The following is a 20188-nucleotide window of genomic DNA, read 5'->3' as shown; positions in this document are numbered from 1 at the left end:
GACAGAGAGAGACAGAGAGACAGACAGAGAGAGACAGTGACAGACAGAGAGACAGACAGAGAGACAGACAGAGAGACAGACAGAGAGACAGACAGAGAGAGAGAGAGGTGTGTGTGTGTGTGTAGAGCTGAGACCTTAATGTCCTTGGTCTCCAGTGCAATAAAAACTCCTGCCCCACTGAATCCATCTAGAGAGACAGACAGAGAGACAGACAGAGAGACAGACAGAGAGACAGACAGAGAGAGAGAGAGGTGTGTGTGTGTGTGTAGAGCTGAGACCTTAATGTCCTTGGTCTCCAGTGCAATAAAAACTCCTGCCCCACTGAATCCATCTCCGCATATCCGTACACAGTTCTGTACCCCTTGGTCCAGGAACTCTCCACATACATTTGAGACACCAACCATACCCTCCACCTCCTCCATGACTTTCAGTTTCCCCAGTCCCCAACACAACCTCACCCTCACCCTCCTCCCCCACCCCTCACATTCTTTAAGGAAGGCCTACATTTGAAACTTCAACTCTTCTGCTCCTCGGATGCTGCCTGACCTGCTGTGCTTTTCCAGCACTGCACTTTTCGACTGTATTTTAGAACATGGTGATCTCTGGGTGCGATCTTTGACTTTACTGTCAACTCAATCTAAAGGTGTGCAGGCTAGCTGAATTGACCATGCTAAATTGCCCGTAGTGTTAGGTGAAGGGATAAACGTAGGGGAATGGGTCTGGGTGGTTTTCTCTTCAGAGGGTCGGTGTGGACTATCCACACTGTAAGTAATCTAAACTAATCTGCCTCCCTGTCTTTCTTGAGCCACACATTACATGCAGACTGGATTCCAGGTCTCCACCCATGCAATGAGGGATCATCAACTTTAGTCTGATTTTTTTTCTAACCCTCAGACCGTAGGTTGTTACTTCCTCTCTGCCTCCTACAACAGATAAGATCAGCAAATCAACTGCATAAAGAGTCAAATCTACACATCCTAACACATTATAGAATCACACCATAGCACTCCCTCAAATAGCTTTGTGTTCGCATGTTGTCAAATCAAAACAGCATCAAAAATCACAATTTAAGTGTGCAACAATGTCCAGAAGTAATGATATGTCAGCAAATAGTGAATACAGCTACCAATACATTCCGTATTGTCTTTGAAACTATCCTTGCATGAAACTTACCTAATAGTGGCATCAAACTGCAGCATAGAAAGCAAACCAGATCAGTTGGATAGTTGAATTTTGTATTCTTGTTAAACTACTATTTGCACTGCAGACATTTCAAAACTGATCTTTCACTTTCATAATATGACAAAACCTAAAACATGCCCATTCTGTTGATAACCCATTTCAGTAGAGTTTGTTGCGAGTGCTTACATTCTTTGCAAAGCTGTGTTAAAGCATTGTTCAGGGATGTACTTAACTACCTTCCAATAATGCACACCCAAAGAAGACTGTCAAACACGTTCAGTTTGACAATGAAGCAAAGTTGCTCAGCATGCAATGAAGTTTCGTCCTTTTTAAACAGCCCTAGGCAACAACAATCAGCATATCAAAAGAAGAATCCAGCAGGCAGATTTAGTTCTCTGGCCAACTGCAATAATCACACTCACCAGAAACTTAATAATTGTATAAAGTCAAGGCCATTTTCAGCCATGGATCAGCAATTAAAGGGCCATATCCCTATTATGGCTGTCAAAGATCACAATTTGATATGAAAGACAGCTCTCTCTTGGTCCCTGTAGATTACAACTGTTGCTAAGTGCCCAAACAGATCGCTTTCAAGACAAATGATAACAGTCAGTTCAAATTTTCACACACGCTTAGGAAGCACCATCAGCGCATGTCAAAAGCCTGAAGGTATGTCTCATGAAAGTATGCCAGTTACATGCAAACAGGGGAACAAATGAATCAGCATCTAAGCCAAGAACTTATACAGGTTTTGCTTACAAAAGCTTCTTTACTACTTTGTCTTTCTGTTCTCAACCTTTCCCCACCATCCCGGAAACACAATAGGGTTTTGCATCCTCACTTTCCACCTCAGTAGTCTCCACATACCAAAGGACAATTGCCCACCATTTTCAGCACAATGCCACCACCAAAGGGATCAACTTAACCTCTGTCCTTTCAGAATTTTAATTTGTCTATTCCCTCCATGACATAATCATCGACTGTTTTGATCACCACCGACCATGCACTCTCCTTCACAAAGTAATTTCCTGAACATGTGCTGAAACCTGTTCTCTTGCCTCCCTCCAGGACTTCAGATATTCTCACCATCCAAGTGAAACAACAAATTACTTGCAAATTATTATTTTAATTGCATGAATTAATTCACAAACCACACTCTGTATAGTGTCCAAACATGAATTTGGCCATCACTTTGCTGAACAGCTTTGTTCAATCCAGAGGCTAGATGCTGATGTTCCAGTTGCTTCCATTGGCTTACATTAGACGTACAGCATCACAACAAGCTATTGAGTTCAACAGTCCATACCAATGTTTATGATCCACTTCAGTCTTATCCCTTCAATTCTCATTTATATCAAACATCACAATGCTCTATCTTCATTTCTCACATCTTGTCTAATTTCCTCTCAAATGCATCTGTATGCTTCATTTCAACTGCTCTCAGTAGTCAGTCCTGCATACTTAACACTTGAGCATTGCGGAAAAAATAGACAGACTAACAAAGCTTTACATCTTTCTCTTAAACGGACAGGTCCAAGAATGCCAAACTTCTAAGGGACCAACATATCATGCTCCTCTGCTGCAAAACATTTCCACAGCAAAAGCTAGTAATCGACTGTGCTTATACATGAAAAGATGAACAAGAATTAGCCATTTGATCTTTCAAGCTTGCTCTGCCATTCAATAAGATCATGGCTGATCGGACTGTAATCTCAGATCTACATTCTTGCATCTCTGCAATAATCTTTCTTCCAATAGAACAGTAACTCATTGCCACTTGTATTTTACAAAAAAGTGAAAAGTGTTTAAGTCACCATATTCTGGCACTTACATTAATAACAGAAATCATATTTTAAAAATATGAGAAGTTCATCTTTGAACAAAACACAGGACCCACATTCTCCATCACTGTAGAAAGCCCCGACATAAAAACTGCCATCACGCCCATCTCATTGCCAAAAAAACCCACTGTCAAACCAGGTCATTGGAATCCTGGGCCTGACCCATTACACCACCAAAGCTGCTGAAGCAGACCATCATTTTGTTGGGAGAAAGTGAGGACTGCAGATGCTGGGGATCAGAGCTTAAAAATGTGTTGCTGGAAAAGCGCAGCAGGTCAGGCAGCATCAAAGGAGAAGGAGAATCGACGTAAACATCATTTTGTTGGACCCACCAGGACGTGAGCACAATGACGATAAGGAATGGACCACACCACCTCAGCCGCTGCAGCAATCTCCACTAGTAATCAAAAATCTATCGACCTCAACTTTAAAAATACTTTTAAAAAGAATTTGCATCCGCTCTCTTTTGAGGAAGGAAATTCAACTCTCAAGAGAAAAACATGTCTCCTCATCTTTGTTTTAAATGATTGGCTCCTTATTTTTAAACTATGACCCCTAGTTCCGGATTCTCCGAGATGTGGAAACACACTTTTAAAATCCACCCAATCAAGCCTCTTAAGAACCTTAAGTGCTTCAATTCAGTCACCACTGATTCTAGGGGATACAGGCCTAGCCTTTACTCATAATGTATTATTTTCTCATTTTTATTAGTAAATCTGTAAGCATACTTGCAATTGCTTCCAATACACTAACATCCTTCCATACTGTTGACAATATTCCAGATGCAGTCTCACCAATTTCCTATATAATGCAAGCATAAGCTCTCTGCTCTTACATTCAATTCCCCTCACAATCAAGCACACCATTTTATTAGCTTTCCTGATTACTTGCTGTACCTGCATACTCACTTTGTGATTCATACACAAGGACATTCCGAACTCTCCACATCTCAGAACTCAGCAACTTCTTACCGTTCAGCTATAACATTCCTTTTTTATTCCGTCAAAGTAGACAATTTTTCACCTTTCCACAGTGCATTCCATTTGCCAGATCTTTGCCCACTCCCTTAATCTGTCCTTTGTTAGCTCATGTCCTTTTTATAACTCACTTTTCTACCTAGCTTTGTGTCATTAGCAGATTTAGCAACCATACTTTCAATCCTTTCATCTATATCACCACTATTGGACATTTGGAGACTATCTTTATTTATAGCCTCCAGTTATGCTCTTTCTCAGAATTATAGAATCATTGAATGCCTACAGTGAGGAAGCAGGCCATTTGGCCCATTGAGTCCATACTGCCCCTCTGAACAGTATCCCTTCCAAACCCAAACCTTACTTTATACCTGTAACCCTGCATTTCCCATAGCTAATCCCACCTAGCCTACACATCCTTGGACACTACAGGCAATTTAGCATGGCCAATCCACATAACCTGTACATCTTTGGATTGTGGGAGGAAACTGGAGCACCCAGAGGAAACCCCACAGACATAGGGAGCATGTGCAGACCCTACACAGACAATCACCGAGGCTAGAATCAAACCTGGGTCTCTGACGCTGTCAGACAGCAGCGCTAACTACTGAGCCACCATGCAACCCTACAAGAGAAAATATTCTCCCTGCATTCACAGAATTAAAACCTTTCATAATTTTAAAGATCACTGTTAGATTTCCACAAGCCGTTTTTCAACAGTAGAGATAGCTAAGCCTGTCAATTCTTTCCAGATTATCCATGCGATTCTGGTATCATTCTTTCAAATCTTTTCTTTTCCTTTTCACCTTCTCCACACTTTGCATAATGTGCCTGCCGTAACTGCACAGGATACTCTAAATGGGGTCTAACCAATGTCCAATATAGGTTTAGTGTCATCATCCCAGTCGACTGCATCATTGGAAGCCAGAACCCAGACCTAAACCTGGGTTGAGAAATCATGTTTTGTTTTAGTTTTAACAAAGTAGTCTCTCACTGAAAAATAAGCAATGCTGCAGATTTTGCTTTTATAAGAAAACAAAAGTTTATTAATAAATAAACAAAAAAAAGAGAATGAAACAAGTAGTCACTTATAATACAAATTCAAAGGACAATTCCATTAATCCCAAAACACTTCTTTATAAATTGCAAAGATAAAAATGCAACAACTTTTTATTCTACCCAAAACATACCCTCTGGTACAGTACCCAAATACACCATTTGTACAGTATTCACACCAGAGTCCCTATCTCGAACACCTGACTTGTGACAACTAGAACGGCAGATAGTTTCTTCTTGAAGGATCTTTATACACTTGGACCTAAACATACTGAATGTTGTAATTTGGAGGTGCCGGTGTTGGACTGGGGTGTACAAACTTAAAATCACAGAACACCAGGTTATAGTCCAACAGGTTTAATTGGAAGCACTAGCTTTTCGAGCCACGCTCCTTCCAGGAGTTAATACTGAATGTTAAGTAGCCTCTTGAGGGTTTTATTTAAAATTTCTGGTCTGGAACTACCAGCAATTCTTGATTCACGTAATCAAATTTTATTCTCAGCTTTCTTCTCAGTAACATTAATTAATACATTCATCTTCACTCAAAGAATTCGCAGCACTGCTCAAAATCCAGGGTAAAACTAAAAGAGAACTCTCTCTCGAAGCAACTGGTTGGCTCTCTTAAGTTTAAAAAATTTCTCCTGACCTTCTAAACTGGAGCAAGCAAAAGCAGAAACTGCTGTAAAACTCAGCAGAAGGTCAACGTTCTGAAGAAGGGTCACTGGAGCTGAAATGTAAACAATGCTTTCTTTCCACGGATACTGCTGAAACTTTATTGCTGGAACAGCACAGCAGGTCAGGCAGCATCTAGGGAACAGAAGATTCGACGTTTCGGGCACATGCCCTTTCCACGGATACTGCCAGACCTGCTGAGTTTTCTAGTAATTTCTGTTTTTGTTTCTGACTTCCAGCATCTGCAGTTCTTCGGGTGTTAGTTTGTTCAGCTTCTAAACTGGAACTTGTTTATCTTGTTCAGCTGTAAAACCTTATTCCTGTACACAAAAACTCAAATTCAAATGCTAGGCCTCAAACTGCTTTTAAATAAATCACTGTGGTCACAAAAATACGGGTTAGTTATTAACTTATGGAAAATAAATAAGTTTTTCACTATAGCAGAATACAAAACCCAAACTTACAACAAATTATGTTCTATATATAAATCACATAGCTTACATCACAAAAGGATAACTACTTTTCAATGCTGGACTTCTAAGAAGAATGCATGGGAGATGCTGAATTTTTTTTATGGCTTTATCAATCTGGCATACCTTATAAAAGACCTTTGAAAATCCAGATAGATAACATCCAATACATTTGCATTATCTAATTTCTCTGTTAGTGCCTGAAGAAATGCAATAAGGTCTGTCAAGCAAAATTTTCCCTTTTGCCATTTCAATTTGTGTTTTTAATTCTAGGTTCTATTGTGGCGTTCACCTCCAATAATGTTCCGATGAAGTTAATCAGACACTTGAGAAACAAAAACTCGCTTTCAATTTGTGCAGCCTCCTGGACTAACACCAATTTCAGCTCACATGCAGTACCCAACATTTTCCCAACAGCTGGGGCTGGAAATGGTTTTGCTAATGCCATTAATAGCTTCTCACTCCACCTTTTGTTTACAGAGGAATCTCGATTATCCGAAGGACATGGGTGGAAAGTATTTCCTTCAGATAATCGAATGCCGGATAACACAGTTTAGCCAAGCATCTGGACCTTGTGATCTTGTTCGGATAATCCAAAATTCAAATAACTGAATGTCAGATAATCAAAGTTCCTCTGTATTTTCTTGCTCCATTACTACAAATGTTTCCATTGCACTATCACCCTTTGTCATTTAATTGCATCTACCTTTTATCCTATCACAGAATGTCTTCATCCAAGCCTTGCTTAACAACTCTTATTGCCAGTTTTGACTTTTGTGCTAGCTGTAGCTCAGTTGTTAGTACTGCAAATGAGTCAGACGGTTATGGATTTAAATCTCACTTCCAGGACTTGAGGACAAAAGTCAAGAGAGGTATTGCTGATGAAATACTGAGATGCTGTACAGATGGAAGTGCACTCTTTCAGATCAGATGTTAAACGGAGGTACCATCTGTCCTCTCAGTTAGATGGAACAGTGCCATGACACTAGCTTCTTACTGTGCCAGAATTGGATCTTGAATACTGATTTACTTCCATGCACAAACCATAAAAAAAATTTCAAATCTGCAGTTTGAATCCACAACCTAATTTGGTAAAATAATCTTCATATACATTAATCAACTTGCTTTAAATGTTAAGTCCACAATTTTTGATGAATTAATTTGCAAAACGCTCCAAGTTGAAAACCAAATTACTGCATGCCTCTCCAAGTGAATATTGAAAAGCATCTAGAATACATGCAAATACCAAATGAATATCCAAAACACAAGCTACAATTCAGCTTCTGATTGTGTCATAACCAAGCTCCAAATAAAATAAAAACATTTAAAAGTATAATTTATTCAGTCAATGTCTTTTGGATCAATGAGAAACTGGCCCAGAAAACAGCAAGAAACAAAGAGAAAGAAATATAGAAATACACCTTTTACCTTGTTGTTACGCTTGGTTTGACACAGGCTATCAACCTTTGAGAGAACGAAAAACCTCTTTTGTCTACCACCAATACGGATACTATACAAAATGTTTCCTCAGCAATCTGAATGTGTTTTTTAAAAAGTTCTTTCATGGAACTTACAAAGTTAGCATTTGTTGCCTATTTCCATTTGCCCTTGAGAAGGTAGTGGTGAGCTGCCTTCCTCACTGCACCAATCAATAATAGTTTCATGACACCGGTGCTGAAACCAGCTTTCATTTTTGGATTTTTATTAATTATACTTAAATTTCAACAGCTGCCATGCTGCAGTTTGAACTTGTCTAATGATGGCATTAAGTCTGAGCCTCTGGGTCACTGGACTAGTGAGAATACCATGACGCTACGTACTTCCCACAGTGGCCTCAGGATAAACAAAAAACATGTTTGGCACATTTACGACTTCAGACTAATTGGTATGAAAAGGAAAAGGCATCTACTTGATGCAACATGGGCACTCTTGGAGCCAGGGCGCATACACATTAGCGCAAAGTAGAGGTACCATTATTTTTAATTTGCTCACAGTATGTTGGCTTCGTTGGTTGGGCCAGCATTTATTGCCTATCGTAAATGCACTGGAGAAGCCAGTCGTATTCTTGAACCGCTACAGTCCTTGGGTTATAGGGCTAATCACTTGCTGTAAAGAAGTTTCAGGACTTTGACCCAGTGACAGTAAAGGAACGGCAATACAGTTCCAAGTCAGGATGATGAGGGAATTGGGAGAAAGCTTGGAGGTGGACTTTCTATTCTTGGTGACCATTTATTTCTATCCTGCATCACTGACAACCAAAAATTGAGGCACACAATCACAATATTTGAGATTTCTGGTTACAGATATAGACACAAAAACTGATGTAACTGAACAAATGCACAAATCCCTCAATAGCAAGACAACTATGTAGCTTAGGTATCCAGTGGATCTATAAGCAGAAAGCTCTAATTTTTAAGAATGATATAGGCATTTTTACTTAAACTGCATTCCAATCTCAGAATTCCAGACATTAGAAAATTTGGGACTCAGTTACAATAGAATGCTACAATTACATGACAGTCACTGGAAAAAAAAGATCGAAATTCCTAAAACCACTTTCAGAACTTGAACTTGAATTTATTGCAAAAACTGAAGCCGAGTGACTCAAATTTATATCCTAATCAACTTCTCAGCAACACAGCGCAACACGACTTCTCAGACTTCAATTTCATTAAACACTTTCCAGTTCTGTTGTTTCACAGAGTAATATTGCAATGTAATGTTTGATTCACATAACTTTTACAACACAGGTGGTTTATTTCATGCCATAGTCCAAGCCAATGAAAATGGACAGAGATTGCTCAGCTTCATTTCACTTCAGTGTCATCTGAAAAACATAAGGAGCATACCCCAAACTCTTCTGGTCTGCTCACTGCTCGCCAATGCACTGGACTGCCATTTATGTCATCTGCCACTTCACCTACCCTTCCCTTACATCACTCCACTAACATCAAACCATACATATAAACATATCATTTGGTAGCTAGTCTGAAAAAGGGTATGGACATTGTTTTACATCTAATTAAAGTCAATTTTTATGGATTCCTCAGAGGGACACTGCACTCTGTGACTCCCAGTCACACTTAGAAGGTCCCAGAAAAAATAGGGAGCTACATCATGTTCGGACAGGGGGTGGGGTGGGGAAATGTTATTGTAATTTCCAAAGGAGCTGCAATTCAACAATGAACACTGCTCCTCTGAACATCCAATCCATGCTCTTACCTTGCTATCTGATTAACGAATGGCTTCATTTCTTGAGGGTCATAGGCACGAGCAAAGGCCCAGCAGACGTAGCAAGCTGCATCTCTCACGTTTGAGCCCACACTGCAAGCACCACGCTTCTCATCAAAAGTCAAGGCTTTGAGTATCACAGGTACAACTATGAAAGAAAAGAGAAAGTTTAAAAAAGCAGCTCTATGATTTTTGTTTGCAAATTTATGAATGGACTTCCACAGTTTTAGAATAACAGATGGAACATTTAAAACAGAGGTGAGGAGAAATTACTTTTCCCCAAAGGGCTGTGGGCGGCACGGTGGCACAGTGGCTAGCACTGCTGCCTCACAGTGCCAGAGACCCGGGTTCAGCTCCCGCCTCAGGCGATTCTCTGCGTGGAGTTTGCACATTCTCCCAGTGTCTGCGTGGGTTTCCTCCGGGTGCTCCGGTTTCCTCCCACAATCCAAAAATGTGCAGGTTAGGTGAATTGGCCATGCTAAATTGCCCATAGTGTTAGGTGAAGGGGTAAATGTAGGAGTAGGGGTCTGGATGGTATACGCTTCGGCGGGTCGGTGTGGACTTGTTGGGCCGAAGGGCCTGTTTCCACACTAAGTAATCTAATCTGTGAATTCAATATCCCAGAGAGTGGTGGACACTGAGTCACTGAATAAATTTAAGGCGAAGATAGATAGATATTTAATTCATAATGTGTGAAGGGTTATAGTGAGTGGGGAGGAAGTGAAACTGAGGCCATGATGAGATCAGCCATGATCGTATTATAGGGCAAAGCAGGCTCGAGGGACGGAATTACTGACTCCCCCCCCTTAGTTTTCATGTTCTAAGACTGCTCCATTGCTTTCCTTTGTTACCTTAGCATGTGACTAGCCATTTTCTTTAGTATTCTTTGCTTCTTAGAGTATTTTCTTGGCACCACGCTGAGGTAGAACTAACCAATTTTGCTTTTACAGGATGGGGATAGCTGGTTTGGAAATCACATTTGCATATTCATCTGACACTCTAACAAAAGCACTTGTATTGAGTCTTTGGAAAGGAAACAGCAATGTGAATTCTGTATGATTTGCTCTTTGCTAGATCAAATGTATAACACTCTTAGTTACTGATATCTATCTGCCAATGTTTTTGCCTATTCTAAAATTAGAAGCTCCTTGCATCCTCTTTAAAATTATTTACTAAGTACTCTGTCTTATTGTCAGTTAATTTGAATTTCCGAGAGCCTTAATTGAAATGTTGATGCACATCAATAGAAGTAGTCCTAAAACAAAACTTACTTTCAATCTTTCAGAGCAAATGCCACCATTCTTCCTTCCTGGTCCTTCCGCTTCTCCATAAATTCCTCCAGCCCTTTAACCTGTGCTTAAACTTTCATTTCTTTAACTCCAGTATCTTGAGCATCCTTCGTTTCCTTTGTCCTACTAAAGGTAATTATCTTTTCAGCAAAGTAAGCCACAAGCTCTGAAATTCTTGTAAACCCTTCCATCTGTTCACCTCCAAGAACCTCTACAGAGCTCACTTCAAAGCATACCTCTTTATAGAAGTTTCTGTCAACTTTGTTTAATAACTCTCATGTTCAACGTTCACTTTAGTCATTATTACTCAGTGGAGACATGGCTGTAGGGTGGAATGACCAGGAACACAATATTCAAGGGCAGTCAACATTCCAGAAAAATTGGCAAACAGGAAAAAAATACAGGTCAGCATTTTAATGCACTAAGATATCTGTCCAGTGGTGAGTAGTGATATAGGTACAATAGATCCTAATGTGAAATTGGGTGGGGTGGGAAAAAGGAACATCAAAAGTCTCAGATGGGAGTTGTCTGTAAGTCCAAGAAGAGTTGCTTCACTGTAGGACAAAGAAGGGTCATACAATTGCCAAGAGGGGATTTTAATCTGCTTATTAACAGCAGATTAAAAAAATCAGACATACAAGGGCAACATGGAAGACAAACTGTGTTAGGGACGCATTAGGGATTGTTTCTTTGAGCAGTACATTGCACAAGTCACCCATGAACAGGCTATTTTACACATCTGGTAATGAGGTAGCATAAATAAGTAGCGATCGCAACACAGTAGAATTTCAATTCAGTTTGAGGGACAGAACTCAACAGTCAAAATAGTGTCCCCAACTTAAATAAGGGCTATAATAGAGGTATGAGCAAAGAGCTGACCACAAGAACATTGGCAAGCATTTAAGCAGATAGTTGTGACACTCAACAAAAAATTTATTTTGGCCAAAAAGAAGGACTTGACGAGAAAAATGAATCACCTCTTGTTCAAAGTGAAGGCATTCATAGCAAGTTAAACTAAGTTGTAGGTCAGAGGATCGGGATTCTTTTTTTAAGGAATCACCAGTTGACTAAAAGCTAATAAAAAGGGAGCAAATTTATTTTGAAAATAAATTGGCAAGAACTATAAACTTACACAGGTTTTAAAAAAGTAGATAATATGAACGTGAGAGCTTTGAAGGATATAACTGAAGATTTGAATATGGAAAACTGGGAAATCGCAGATAATTTAATCCAAAGTTTTGCATCAGTCTTCAAGGTAGAGGACACTATAAATGCCCCCAAAGATATAAGATAAACAGGATGCTAATGGGAGAAAGGTCCTGTAACAGTCTGTATCAGCAGGGATGAAAGCATTTGACAAACCAATGAAGCAGACAAGTTGCCAGGATCTAAGGGACTGCATCCATTGGTTTTAAAGGAAGTGACTGCAGACATAGTGGAAGCATGGGTTGAAATATTCCAGAGCTCTCTGGATTCTGGAAAGACTCCAGAGGATTAGAAAACCACCACTGTGTGATGCCTTTGTTCAGAAAGTAGAAACTATAGGCCAGTTGGTCTAATATCTGCCATTGGGAGAATGCTAAGGTCTATTATTATGGAAGACACAGCAGAACATTTAGAAAAACTTAATGCCAACAGAGTCAACATGATTCTGTGCAAGCAAAATCATGTTTGACAATTTTGCAAGAGATCTTTGAGGCCATAACAAGCAGAGTTTTAAGGGGAACCAGCAGATACAGTGTTTTTTGGATTTCCAGTATGCATTTAATAAGGTGCACAAAAGAAGGTTCTTCCACAAGACTGTAGCATACAGTATGGCGCATGGTTTGAGGATCGATTATCACACAGAAACAGACTTAAAATTAATGGGTCTTTGTCAGTTTAGAAAGTCATAACTACTGGAGTAGCAGGACGTCAATTATTTACCATCTATATTAATGATTGGGAGGAGGGTCTCCAAATTTGCTGCAAATACAAAAATAGTGAGGAGGGCATGTTGTGATGAGGACATAAAGACTTTTAAAGAGGATATAGGTAGGTTGAGTGAATGAGCAAAACCATGACAAATGAAGTGTAATATAGCTAAATGGGACAAAAAGTGTGGTGCTGGATAAGCATAGCAGGTCAGGCAGCATCTGAGAAGCAGGAGAGTCAATGTTTTGGGCATAAGCCCTTCATCAGGAGTGGATAAGGTGGGGGGAGGGGAGATGAGGAAACTGGTGAAATCGACATTGATGCAGTCTGGTTGGCGGGTCCCAAGGCGGAAGATGAGGAGTTCTTCCTCCAGGCGTCAAGTGGCTTGGATTTGGCGGTAGACTTGCATGTCCTTGGTGGAGTAAGAGGGGGAGTTGAAGTGTTTGGCCACAGGGCAGTGGGGTTGTTGGGTGCTTGTGGCCTGGATATGTTCTCTGAACTGTTCCGCAAGTTGGAGTCCTGTCTCCCCAAAGTAGAGACCACATTGAGAACAACGGTCACAGTGGATGCGGCATCTGGATGTGCAGGAAAATCTCTGCTGGTTGTGGATGGATCCTTTGGGGCCTTGGATGGTGAGGAGGGGAGGTGTGGGAATAGGGTTTACACCTCTTGTGGTAACAAGGGAAGATGCCGGGAGTGGATAGTGGGTTGGTGAGGGCATGGACATAATGAGGGAGTCATGGAAGGAATGGTCTCTGCGGAAGGCTGATAGGGGTGGGGAGGGAAATGTAACTGTGGTGGTGGGGTCTGACTGTAGGTGGTGGAAGTAGCAGAGGGTGATAGGTTGTAGTCGGAGATTGGTGGGGTAGAAGGTGAGAACCGGGGGGTTCTATCCTTGTAGTTGGAGGAGTGGGACTCAAGGCTGGAGGTGCGGGAAGTGGAGGAGATGCATTGGAAGGCATTGTTGACCACATGGGAGGGGAAATTGCCTCCAGCATCTGCAGTCCTCACTTTCTCCAGAAATATGTTCATATACTTTATTAAAGTCCCTTAAAAACTAAAGTTTCCAAGTATTTACTGTGCAACATGAGGTTTAGTTTCATAGCTATTAGTTAACTTCTCAAAACTCTAGCATGGAAAAACAAAAGGGAAGAACTATGACAAAGACAAAGTTCATGATACAAATTGAAAGTGCAGCAAGATTTACAAGGATGTTGCCAGAACAAAAGGGTTTGAGCTATTGGCAAAAGCTAAATAGGCTGTGTTTTTCCCCACAGCGTCAAAGATGGAGGGGTGACCTTATAGAGATTTACAAAATTATGAGGGCATAGATAGGGTAAATAGCCAAAGTCTTTTTCTAGACTAGCAGAGTCTAAAACTAGAGGACATAGATTTAAATTGAGAGGGAACGACTTAAAAATGACCTGAGGGGTAACTTTCTCATCCAGAGAGTGGTGCGTCCCTGGAATAAGTTGCCAGAGGAAGTGTTGGATGCAGGTACAATTACAACATTTAAAAGGCATCTGGATGGACACATGAATAGGAAGGGTTTATAGGGATATGGACCAAATGTTGGCAAATAGGACCAGGACAGATGGGATGTTTGGTCAGCACAAATGAGTTGGACCAAAGGATCTGTTTCTGTGCTGTATGAATCTAAGACTCTATGTTATTCCAGTACAACAGCAATATAGAGGATTCTCAACTGCTCTTTGAAATGGCCTAGCAGCTCAATCAGTTATACTAATTGCTATGAAGGCTCAACAAAAAAATTAAATCAGAAAGACAGCTTGGCATCGACCCTCACCATCTGAAACAACAATGGCAAAAACAGCCCCGTCAACCCTGCAAAGTCCTCTTTACTAACATTTGAGAGCTAGTACCAAAATTGGGAGAGCTATCTCACAGACTAGTCAAGCAACAGCTTGATATTGTCTGTAAAGTATGATACCATATCCCGGACACCACCATCACTATCTCTGTCTATGGCCTGTCCCAATAGCAGGACTGACCGAGCAGAGTGGCAACTTAGTGAACTACAGTCAGAAGGAGGTTGCCCTGGAAGTCTTCAACATGAAGTTTCCTAGCATCAGGTCAAATACAGGCAAGGAAATGTACTAATTACTACATACTGTCCTCCCTTGGCTGATGAATCAGTACTCCTCCAATACACTTGGAGGAAGCACAGAGGGTGGCAACAGTGTAGAATGTAGGGGATGTCAATGTCCATCACCCAGAGTGGCTCAGCACAAACACAACTGATCAAGCTGATTGGGTCCCAAAGGACAGAGCTGCTAGACTGACACTGCAACAAATGGTGAGGGAACCAACAAGAGGGAAAAGAATTACTGGATTTCATCCTCACCAATCTGCCTGCTACATGTGCATCTGTCCATGACAGTATTGATAAGAGTGACTGCTGCACAGACCTAATGGAGATGAAGTCCTGCCTTCACACTGAGAATACCCTCCATTCTGTTATCTAGCACTTTCACCATGCTAAATGGGAGACTTTGAACAGATCTAGTAACTCAAGACTGGGCATCCGTGTGACACTGGGGCCATCTTCAGCAGCAGAATCGTACACAATACAATCTGTGAAGTCATGACCTGGTATCTCCCCCAAAACGTCGATTTTCCTGCTCCTTGTATGCCGCCTGACCTGCTGTGCTTCTCCAGCACCACTCTGATTTAAACATTGGTTTCCAGCATCTGCAGTCCTCACTTTTGCCTGGTATCTCCCCTACTCTACCATCACCAAGTCAAGTGATCAACCCTGATTCAATCAAGACTTCAGGAGGGCATGCCAGGAGCAGTAGAAAGCATTGTGAAAATTAAGTATTAATGTGGTGAAGCGAACAAACAGGACTTCTTGCATGCCAAATAGCATAAGAGCAAATGATAGACAGTTAAGCGTTTTCATAATGGATCAGATCTGAGCTCTGCAGTCCTGCCACATCCATTCATAAATCGTGGTGGACAATTAAACAATTCATGGGAGGAGGCGGCTCCACAAATATCCCCATCTGAATAATCAAAGAGCCCAACACATCAGTAGAAAAGCTAAGCCCAATGATTTGCAACAATCTTCAGACATAAGTTAGAGTGGATGATCCATCTCAGTCTCCTCCAGTAGTTCACAACATTACAAGTACCAGTCTTCAGCCAATTTGATTCAGTCCATGTGATATCAAGAAATGGTTGAAAGCACTAGATTCATACAAAGGCAATGGGCCCTGACTACATTCCAGCAATAGTACTGAAGACTTGAGCTCCAGAACTTGCCGCATCCCAAGCCAAGCTGTTCCAGTACAGCTACAAGGCTGCTATTTACCTTATAAAAATATTGTCGAGGTATAACCTGTAAACAAAAAGCAGGACATTTCCAATCTGGTTAATTACTATCCCATCAGTCTGTTCTCACTCAACAGTTAAGTAATGGAAGGTGTCATCAACAGTGCTATCAAGCAGAACCAGCTTAGCAATAACCTGCTTATTGATGTCCAGTTTGGGTTCCACCAGGAACATTGAGCTCCTGACCTCAATAGCTTTGGTTCAAACACGGATAAGAAGAGTTGAATTTCAGAGGCGAGGTGAGATTGACATCAAGGCTGTGTTTAACTGACTGAGGCATCAAGTAGCCCGAGCAGAACTGGAATCAATGGCAATTGGGAGAAAGTGGTGAGCTGTTTTGAGTCATACCTGGAACATGGGAAGATGGTTGTGGTTGGCGAAGATCAATTATCTCAGCTCCAGAACATCCCTGCAGGAGTTCCTAATGAAAGCACCCTCAGCCCAACCATCTTCACCTGACTCATCAATAACTTGACCTCCATCATCAGGTAGAAGTGGGGATGTTTGCCAAAATTGCACAACGTTCAGCATCACTCATGGCTCCTCAGATATTGAAGTAGTCCATGTCCAAATGCAAAAATACCTGAACCAGACTTGGGCTGACAAATGACTAGTAACATTCAGGCCACACAAATGCCAGGCAATTACCATCTCCTATAAGAGTAATCTTTGCACTGCTCCTTGACATTCAATGGTGTCACCATCACTGAATACCACCACCAACTTCCCCCGTCCCCCTCTGTTCACATCCTGGAGGGTTTCTATTGACCAGAAACTCAACTGGACTCAACATATAAATACAGTATCTCCTACAGCAAGTCAGAAGCCTGAAATTTTGCACAGTGGAACGTATCTCCCGACACCTTGAAGCCAGACCACAAGTTACATGGCACAAGTCAACAGTTTAATGGAATATTCCCCACTTGTTTGTAAGATTGCACCTCCAAAAACACTCAAGAAGGTTGACACTGTCTAGGACAAAGCAAACCGCTCGAGTTGACCCATATCCACAAACAATCACTCCCTCCACAATTAATACTCAGTAGTAGCTGTGTGTAACATCTACAGGACGTACCGTAGAAATTCGCCAAAGATCTTCACTAGCATCTGTCCATGACCCCTTCCATCTAGAAGGGCCAAGGACAGCAAACACATGGGAACACCACCACCAGCAACTTCCCCTTTAAGAAACTCACCATCCTGGACTGGAAAAAATCACCATGCTTCACTATCACACAGTCAAAAACCATGGAATTCCCTGATAGCACTGTGGGTCTACCTTTCGCACATTGAATGCTGCAGTTCAAGATGGCAACTCATCACCACCTTCACAAGGGTAACTAGGGACTGGCAAGAAGCATTGGCCCAGGCAATATCCCTGTACCACGAGTGAATTTTAAAAAAGCATATTTTGATATATCATGGCAATTTAAACCAGCTAATGTTTAACATTACTGGAAATACAACAGGTAACGATGAAATGCTAGACATAATAAGAGATGGAAAGAAAGAAAGAATTAAACAATTACATCTCTATCCAATAGTCAGAATTTGTGTTTCAGAAGAGAAAGGTGTCCAGCAATGCCCCAACAATTTAAGATTCTCACCCTCAATTTCAACTCCCTCCATGGCCATTGCTCTGGTTCTGTAATACTTGGAGAAGTCTGCATTCCTCCAATTTCAGCTTTTGTACATTCCAAATTTCCTTCAACTGCTATTTGTGGCCAATTCCACAACGTTCTGAGGAAGGGTCACCAGACCTAAAACATTAACTCTGATTTCTCTTCACAGATTAGGTTAGGTGAATTGGCCATGCTAAAGTGCCCGTAGTGTTAGGTTAAGGGGTAAATGTAGGGGAATGGGTCTGGGTGGGTTGCGCTTCGGTGGGTCGGTGTGGACTTGTTGGGCCAAAGGGCCTGTTTCCACACTGTAAGTAATGTAATGTAACACAGATGCTGACTGACCTGCTGAGTGTTTCCAGCAATTTCTGTTTTTGCTTCTGATTTACAGCATCCACAGCTCTTTCAGTTTTTATTTAAAATTGGTCAAACTACCTTGCACCTGCATATATTTTGTAACCTTATGTAGCTTGAAGTGACCTAAAGCTTTAAATATTAAATGAAATGTGGCAGTACAGATTAAATACAGCAAACAAGGTTAATAGGTAAAGTATACTGGAAAGAACAAGTGCTTTGGCACATACATGAATACATGTGATTTCAATTGTGCTTATCTTGAAATGATGTAATTCTGTGCAAAAAGGAAGTATCGATCAAGTTTCCTGAAATTCTGGTTTTTATTTCAGTAACTAAGGTAACCATTTCTGTACAAAGACAATATGTCCTTTAATGCACAATTTAAATTCCTTCTGGCTGCCAACAAACACATCTTCTAAACCTGCCTTTTCACCATACTCTGAAAAAGATAGGTGAAACCTACTTCTGTAACTTGACTGGAAATCCTCCCACTCAACACAAAAGAAATCTCTGCTCATAATGTGCGTATGCTTGCATCAACAGAACTTACCCATCAATTGAAAGTTAGGCATAGAAAAGGAAAGCAATGGATTCTGTATTGTTTCAAGATTTCAAGTAATTGGCAGATACATTTGATTACTGCCCAGGAAATCCATCCTCAAGAACTTTTAACAATTCAATTTGACACTGTGTATCGTGTGGAGTTGCAGTTGTATCAAACTCAAGTGGAGTGATCAAAAATTGTTCAAGTAGCTTTTAGGTCTTGTGATGCAATGATGGGGTCCCTATCTATGGACCAGGAAGTCTGAGTTCAACACACCTGCTCCAGAGGTTTGATTAAAAAATATCAGGCCACATATGAACAGAAACCACTGGATACAGGTTCAGCAGAAGGCAGACGTGTGATGTTGCATTTTGTAAACAAATCCACTATCAAGCACAAATATTGACATCTAGTTTCCTGTTTCACCATCTGGCTTCAGAATGAATTAATAGGTCCTCTCTGTGCAGCCAGTCGTATTCATGAGTGTGACCAGACAGTGAGTTACAGTGAGTTGGTTAGGCACAATGAGAAACTACATAGTCCTACAGTGTCCACACTATGAGGATGGTTAGACACAAATTAGAAGCAGACACCTTATCCAATTTCTGTCTTCTAAGCCAAACAGAAGTATTTATTTACATTAGATTATTCTAAGAAGCCACACTTTTTTTAAACAGTATTTCTTTACTGACAGTATTAGAAAGGGTGGAGTAAACGAGCCTCCCAGCAGCACTTTCAGCACCATCGTTGTTTTATTCATACAACTTCAAAATTTATCAGTTTTTTTTTAAGTTTCAAGTATGTTTGTTTTCCTTAAAATAGTTCAAATAAATATGCCTGGTTCAAAATTTAACCACGATTTAATAAACAAATGACGTGTAGGCGTAGTTAAACTCCATCAAGTTCTCTTAAGCTTCTTTAAGTTAGCTAATTGAGTACCTGGTTTTTTGTTTAGATAGTTAAGTCAACTGTTACCTCCTCTAGGTGTGTCCGTTTGAAAAGTCAGCTATTATACACTTTAAAACACAATGTAAAAGATATCACTATTTGAACAACATTAAGCTATAAATGGCGTCTTGAACAAAAACATCATATCACTTAAGTTGTCAAAATAAAGTCAATCTTGTTCCAAATATATAAAGGATATGACCAACAGTTATGATCGTAGGTGTAATGACTGAAGCGAGGTCAGCCAGGTGGACCTAAAAGAATAGGAGTTCCTTGATTGGGCCTGTTAACCTGGTAATCAGGGAATCCTGGCTGAGCAGGAATGTCAGGTATTCTGCTTTCTCTTGCAGTCAGCGCTGTGCTAGCTGGGTCAGTATCATGTACTATGCACATGTAAATAAAGGGTGACTTGGTGATGCAATACCAGCCAGCGAGGAGTTATTTCAGTAGGCAATAATGTCAGTTGGTCAAACATAAATCCATCAACCACACATCAAATTACTGATTTTATTGAAGACCAATGATTATAAAAGTAAAATCCACAGTCTAACACATATCACAGATGAAGAAAGGTTTTTGAAGAATAACACAAGGAAAGAAAGAAGAAAGTCTGAAAATGTGACATATTAATTTTCAGAATGTGTTGTGTTTTATCTTGATTCTTGATGAAGGAAACCACAGCAATATTGCAGTATCTCACTGATGTAGGAAAAATAATAGTTAACTTGCTAGATGTT

General features: G+C 40.6%; 1 protein-coding gene across 1 annotated transcript in view; it reads right to left on the bottom strand.

The window, feature by feature from the left end:
* The window catches only part of tbcd (tubulin folding cofactor D), a 277831-nt gene that overhangs the window by 142226 nt on the left and 115417 nt on the right, over positions 1-20188 (bottom strand). Inside the window, exon 14 of the mRNA XM_043714487.1 lies at positions 9418-9574. Coding sequence (XP_043570422.1) covers positions 9418-9574 — 157 coding nt within the window. The remainder of the gene's footprint in view (positions 1-9417; positions 9575-20188) is intronic.

This window comes from Chiloscyllium plagiosum, chromosome 24 (assembly GCF_004010195.1).
Source record: "Chiloscyllium plagiosum isolate BGI_BamShark_2017 chromosome 24, ASM401019v2, whole genome shotgun sequence".
Classification (NCBI taxonomy): Eukaryota; Metazoa; Chordata; class Chondrichthyes; order Orectolobiformes; family Hemiscylliidae; genus Chiloscyllium; species Chiloscyllium plagiosum.
Note: the sequence above shows the minus strand (reverse complement) of the source record. Positions and strands in the feature narration are given on the sequence as shown.